This window comes from Echinops telfairi, unplaced genomic scaffold, assembly GCF_000313985.2.
Source record: "Echinops telfairi isolate 266 unplaced genomic scaffold, ASM31398v2 ScPeMD7_31;HRSCAF=116, whole genome shotgun sequence".
Lineage (NCBI taxonomy): Eukaryota > Metazoa > Chordata > Mammalia > Afrosoricida > Tenrecidae > Echinops > Echinops telfairi.
Genome location: NW_022103928.1, coordinates 47,641,172 through 47,648,238, shown reverse-complemented (window position 1 = coordinate 47,648,238; position 7,067 = coordinate 47,641,172). Strand labels below are relative to the sequence as shown.

General features: G+C 47.3%; 1 protein-coding gene across 1 annotated transcript; it reads right to left on the bottom strand.

The window, feature by feature from the left end:
* Positions 1 to 387: 387 nt before the first annotated feature.
* LOC101639089 (melanoma antigen preferentially expressed in tumors-like) lies at positions 388 to 1,851 on the bottom strand. The gene has a single exon (XM_045290154.1). The coding sequence runs from the start codon at positions 1,849 to 1,851 to the stop codon at positions 388 to 390; it is 1,464 nt and encodes a 487-aa protein (XP_045146089.1).
* Positions 1,852 to 7,067: the final 5,216 nt, after the last annotated feature.

The following is a 7,067-nucleotide window of genomic DNA, read 5'->3' as shown; positions in this document are numbered from 1 at the left end:
ACTGGGCTTTCTACTCCCTTACACAGTCTCAGAAACCCACGGGGGGCAGGGGGCTGCTAAGAGCAATGGCAGTGAATTGGGGTTCCTTGTTTCCTGATGGGAGTCAGCATCCCCTCTGCCTGCTGGCTTCGCTCTCCTTTGATGTCTCCTAGAAGAGAGATGGAAGCAAGCAGGGGTGGACTTGGGGAGGAGGCTGACGCACTCAGATGCATCCTGGGATCTTCCCCATTCCATTGCCTCTTTATCCTAGCAAATGTAATCTGATCTTCTGGAACTAAAGCTAAAACAATCCCACAAGCATATGAAGCATTAACATTTGATAAATGGGTTAGAAAACCAGACGCACAGGTCAGCACTGAGAAGCCCTGGTAAAGATCATGAATGCCATCAGCTGTACAGATGGATGATGATCGTGTCCCACGAGCTGCTGTCATGCTTGGGAGAAAAGATGACTGAACAGGGCCTGAGGGGCTGTAAGGTCAGCTTCAGGTCCTCTATCACATACACAAGAGAACCCCAGAGTAGAGAGCTCTGGGAGCCAACGTAGCAATGCAGAGGGACAGGGAGCTCCAGGAGGGTGAACTTGCACAAGGGGATGGTGTGTTGCAGCAGGGCCTGCAGGGCAGCCATGGAGACTGAGTTTCCACACAACACCAGCGTGCTGAGCTGGGAGCAGAGGCCCAGAGCAGGCTGCAAGGCACGGAGCTCCGAGTCGGTGATCCCACAAGCAGCTAAGTGAAGGTGCGTCAGGGTGGCTGAGACCCTCCGCAGCAGACCTGGGAGGAATGCATGACTCACACCACCCCTGAATACATCACTCAAACCCAGAGACCGCAGTTGACTGGTGCAAGCACACAAGGACAGGCATGTCGAGTCAGAGGCCACGAGGCTGCAGTGACTTATGCGGAGAGTCTCCAACGGGGTCTGCAGGCACCCGAGCAGTTTGTGGAGGCAATTTTTGAGGAAGACAGAGTCCAGGATGAGGTGCTGGAGATGATGCAGACCGAGGAACGGAGAGGTGAATTGGGCAAGTAGGTTTGCCACCTCGTTCTCTTGACAAAACATTGCACAATTCAGGAAGATTCCAGAGAGATGGAGTGTGTTCAGGTGAACCATCTGGGCCAGGTGAGGAGCAAACAAGTTGAGGCTGTGCAGGTCCCATGAGCAATGCATTTCCACCTCCTGGACAGCGTCCAGTTGAACCATGTTCAGGATGTCCCCAAAAACAGGAAGTAGTGATGTGGTTCCTATAAATTGCAGCTTCCTACAGCGCAGGTGTGGCAGGCCCTTTCTCTCCATGACCCTTTCAATCAGGAAGGTGAGGAGTTTATCTGGAAAGGCCTCCTGAAAGCACAAGTCTGTGAGCACCTCCAAGCGGCCCAAGGACTGATGCTTCTCCACTGATCCTGAATGGTCCCCTTCTTGAGCCTTAGACCATGACTGAGGGGTCGTGGGCGTCTGTAATGAGGGCTCGGAAGTACTGGACTGGGTTCCAAACACATTCCAGAAGTTGGTGACAGTGTCCAGGCGCAAATCCAGCGCCATCAGTTTGCATCTCCTGGGTTGAACCTTCTGGGAAAGCAGGTTATCCAGACCATCCAATGCAGCCTTTAAGGTGGACTGGTGAGAACTCCCAGGCTTCATAAGAGCACCCAGGGGGAGACGGATGAAGGGCCAGGACGCCACCATGGCTTTCACTATGCCACTGTGTCCCCCGGCAACAGCTGCCTTGAACAGGGGTGGGAAGAGTGCTGTGGGCAGCCAGTCAAGACAAGCAATGGTTGTGGCCTCATCCTGCAACATACTCTGGATGGCAAGCTCACAGAGGGTGGGCGGGTTCCTGCTGCTCATGCTGAGAAATCTGATCCAAAGGGAATCCTGACCTGTGGACGTGAAGTTGAGTCTGCTCAGATCTCAGGGATAGTCAAACTGGTGACACCACCCATCCAAACTCTGGGGATCTCTCCCCTTTGTTCATTAGAACCTTTTAGTGAGTTTTCTGTTCACCCCACTCACCTTCTCAGCTCAGTAATCAAGGCTGGCAAGACTCAGATTTCAATCTGGATCTTCTTTGGACACAGTTGGTCCATTGACTGACGAATCCAAGATAAGCAGGTCTGATGGCAGACTTGATACATCCAAGCTAACTAAAAAGAAAAGATGGCAGGGTGCTGTCTCAAGTCCGCAGATCCGCAGGCCTGGGGAGGCCCCTGACCTGGTAAAAACACAAACTACTGGACTTGCAGAGAGAGTCCATTTATAACGGGGCAAACCATACCCACCAGGAGAATACCTTCCAACTCCCGAGCTGCTTTTAGGTGGTTGTACCTTTGGGGATTTTATCCGTGAAGCTCACAAGTCCCTAGTCATTGACTTGCTTCTGACTCTTAGTGACCCAACAGCTCAGAGTAGACCTGCCCAGGTGGGTGTCTGAGATTTTGAAATCTTGAGCAGAATAAAGGGCCTTAACTTTACCCTGGGCGTGGCTGGCAAGTTAGAGCTGCTAACCTTGTGGCCTAACCCATTCTCCTGCCCAAGTTCTTCTCCATTTAGTACAGTGCGGATTGTTTATAGAGACTATTGGAATCATCACAATTGAGTGAAATCCTCTCAAAGTGGCTGTCCCTGTCAAGTGACCACGTTCTGTCCAGGTGGCCTTACACTGCCTCTGCTTTGCTGTCATCTCTTTTCGTGGGGGCATGGAGACAGGGGCTCTCACTTATTCTGCAAATTTATGACAGTTTGGGTCAAATCACAGATCATAGAAATAACTCGTGTTTTTATTCATTGGTGAAACATTTTTTTAATTGTAAATTGGGTTAGGGTTTACCTAGATCAGATCATCAATTTCTTTCTTGGCAATGTAAGTTATTTATCAAATTCCCTAATCGCTTGCATAGCCCTCTCCTGAGATAAAATTCACTGCCGGGGTTGTGAAAGGTTGGCGTGGACTTGACAGCGGTGAGTTTGGGTGTGTTCTGTTGTTGTTTTTATGGATCACATCTCCAATCCTATATGACTAGATGGCTTGTCCCTTAGGATCACACCGCGATGGGTGCTTACAGAAATGTCAAATAAAGCCTAACACCTTAAAGACCTGGATGGTCTGACCTTGAATCAGACCATTATATGGCTTACCATGCAGAGGATGACAAACTCAAACGGAATGACTTCACACTCCTCATCAAAAAGGGAAATTTAAGATCTCTCCTGAACTGCAATGCTCTCTGAGACAGGATAAAATGTATGAGAGTACACAGAAGTCTTGTCAACACAATGATGATTCAAATTGACTCACCATTCACGAAAACTGCTACCACTGGTGAAGACACTGAAGAATTCTACCAACTTCTCCAGTCTGAAGTCGACCAAACATGTACTCGTCAAGAGGCATTGATGATTATTGGCAATTAGAAGTTGGAAACAAAGAGGAAGGAAGAACAGTTGGAAAATGTGGTCTTGGTGGTGGAAAGAAATCTGGAGGTCACATTTTAGATTTTGCCAGGCCAATGAGTTTATCACAAACACCATCTTTCAACCACACAACGGCAACTGTACTCATGGACTTCTACCGATGACGTGCACAGGAATCAAATTGACTACCGCTGTGGGCAGTGTCTTCCAGTACAAAAGACACCCCAACCCCAAATGTTTAAGGAAGACCTTTATTAAATATTAAAAGAGACAGGACAACACAAAACCAGACACATCATCTGGATGAGGGGTGCAGTCAGCATGAGGTCATGGTGGCACCCAGGATTCAACCAGGATGCTAGTTAAGGAAGATATAGAACCCAGAAAAGGAAGTCACAAACCCATGACTGGTGGCAGAGCAATAATCACAATAAGAAGTGGGGCTCGGGAAGCGGGGAAGAGGGCCACGACTGGAATGCATACATGTTAGAAGAGCTCACAAGACTGTCCAGAGCCTTTGGACATCGGCAGTCAGGATTGACTAATAAAGCCAGACTCAGAACTATGGGACCCCGTCAAGGACACACCCTCACAAGCTTCTAGGGGACTGCTTCTCCCTGGCATGCCTGGAGAGGGACGGAAATAATCCCCTTTCCAAAGCACTGAGGCAAGATTATCCCCATCCCTGGTGAATGACCAGAAGGAATTCAATGAAGCTTAATCTGTCTGAGGTCTCTGCAAATGGATTTTGCATTTTCACCATCATCGATAGCCTCCTCCTGAATTTAAGGTCTAATACAGAACAGCCCGTGGAGAAGCTCAAGATCAGCAGTCCACAATGACGCTGGGGTCCACAGTGGAACAGGACAATGCTTTGACTTGAAGCTCATGAAAATTAAAACCATGAAAGTCAACATATAACCTTGAATATGTCAGACTCGAATGTCAAGAAGAGATGCAACACATTGAACACCAAGGACAGAAAACTGGACATGTTTTGAGACCGTCATGCATGCAAAAAGTGATTAATGAGACAGAAAAGAGAGTTGTCAAGATGGGTGTCAGAAAAGACTCTGAACCCTGAGCTTGCTCCAGAGCAGTGGTTCTCAACCTGTGGGTCGCGACCCCTTTGGGGATCGAATTGACCCTTTCACAGGAGTGACCCGATTCATCACAGTAGCAAAATGATAGTGATGAAGTAGCTATGAAGATAAATTTATGGTTGGGGGGGTCATCACAACGTGAGGAACTGCATGAAAGGGTCCCAGCATGAGGAAGGTTGAGAACCACTGCTCTAGAGCAACTAAAACAAAAAGGAATGATGAAGGGGAAAGAGCTCAACAGATATTTCCAAGAGATAACTCAAGACGAAATTAAATATTAGACTGAAATATGCTGCCCAGGGCAAAATCATCCCAAAGTTACCAGAGTGGGGACAAACCAACCCTTTATTCTGTTTCTGTAGTAAAGAGGAAAGAGAGATGGAAAAAACGCTGAAATCTCTATGCCTGAACTAGTCAAAGAACAAAGCAGGCAAAGCTGTTTACATACAAACTTGATTGGGGTTGGGTTCTTTCAACAAAAAAGCTAAACAGAAGCAGTAACTTCTACAAAATCCTTTAGTATAAGTTTTGTATTTAAGACAGCCAGGAGGGGTCTTGGTGGATCCATCAGGTCAGAACCAAGGACATAAGAGCAAAGACATAGCTCTCGACGCCCTGAAGTCTCCCCTCCTGTTTGTTTGTGCATGCCCCTGCTTATCTCTGTCTTTCCCATAAGCACTTGCTCTTCCCTGCCTTCAAGGGTTATCCCTTGAGATACTCAAGACTATTGCGCCTCCCTGTCTCCTGTGACTTCCCCCGGGAGGTTTGAAAGCCAGAAAGTGGATGTAGGATACTCACCCTAGAACTACTCCATGGCTTAGGATGAAACCAGAGTTCTATCAGAAATGCCTTTGGTTGTAGGCACTAACACACACACCCCTCAAGGGGGGCAAACAACAGAAACATGGGAGAAGGGAGACAGCAGATGTTGTAAAATATGAAAATAATAATTTGTAATTTATCAAGGGTTTGGGAGGTTGGGGAAAAAAGAAGAGCTGATACCAAGTGTTCAAGTAGAAATAAAATATTTTGAAAATAATGACGGCAACATGTGTACAAATGTGTGTGATACAATAGATGTATGGGTGGTTTTAAGAGCTCCCAATAAATTGACTTATTAAAAGAAGAAATAGATCTAGTTATTAAAAATAAAAAACTGCCCAACTCAAAAGAAAAAAGACCTTGCAGAAGAACATCCTGAAGATATCTTAAGCTAGAATTAAAGAATATCTTAAGCTGGAAGAACTGGGGGGGGGGGGGGGAAATCAAGTTGAGTGGCAATATTGAAGATACATGGACACAATTTGGAAGATGTTGCTGCTAGGTGCCATTGGGTCAGTCAAAACCCACAGCAACCACAAACACAACAGAAGGAAACACCGCCCGGTCCTGTCATCCTCACAAACTACATAGCCCGACAAACGGCAACAAGTGGTGATTGAACGATGTAGGAAGCTTCAAAAGAAAATGCAAGGAACACATGAACGATTGTACCAAAAAGAACTAGACTTCAATCACTTACGGAGGTAGCATGTAATCAAGAACTAAATGGACCGAGGAGTCCCTTTCCCTCTGGCAGGTCTGGGGACAGGACCTCGTCACTCTGCAGCATCCACGGATCGGACATCCCTTGGAGAGGCCTGGGTATCCTTGCAGCAAGCTTACCTTGGCTGAGGAACCGGGTCTAGGAACCGGGCAGGAGCTTCAGGTCCACAGATGCACTTTGGTCCAGGTCACCGCTCTGTTTGGTAGTCAATTTCCTCCTCTCCACTGTTTTATCACTTATAATCCCTTGGGATGGGAAGATGCTGCAGCCACACCCTAAAGAAACTCCCCTCCCATGTATCTCATCTGGGCTACGAAGAGACAAAAGGTCGGGTATCCTACCCTGAATCTTGTGACCACAAGTTTGTCACATAAATAGCATCGCCATGTGGGAGATCATTACACAGATGCCAAACTCCGTCATTAAAAAATAAATCAAACCCACGGCCATGGGGTCCGTTCCTGTTCAGAATGACTGTATAGGACAGAGAAGAGCTATCCCCTAGGTGTCTCAGGCTGTCGAACACAAGTTCCTACATTTATTTCCCCTCCCACTCTCTCTCCAGAAAAAAATTACTCAGCACCTCCAGGACAACCCAAACGTTTGTACAGTGGCCCATAATCCAGAACAAAGTGTAGGTATCTACTTTTGCCGCCCTGTGGATCGCTCGCTCCAGTGCACTTCTGGGGACAATATCACCCACCTCAGGAAACACTGCTGTCTATGTTTATAGGAGGAGACTGCTTGCTTCAACTTTCTCTCTTGGAGCAGTGGTGGTTTTGAAGCCCCAACCTCCAGTTAGCAGAGCAAAGCATAGCCCTGCATACTACGAGAGCTCAAAACCTTACATAGTTACATTCCTGCCAAATGGCTAAGAAACATGAGCCCACCAAGTGGCCCCAGAAAGTGAATCATCACAAGTGGATACGTCTAAGGTAAGACAGTAAACCTTTACAGGAGCACAGTCTTGTCCTCCTGTGGAGCCATCCTCCCTCCAGGGCCAG

Excerpts from the sequence above, each read along its gene's own strand:
- LOC101639089 (XM_045290154.1), bottom strand. The coding sequence starts at position 1,851 with ATGAGCAGCAGGAACCCGCCCACCCTCTGTGAGCTTGCCATCCAGAGT.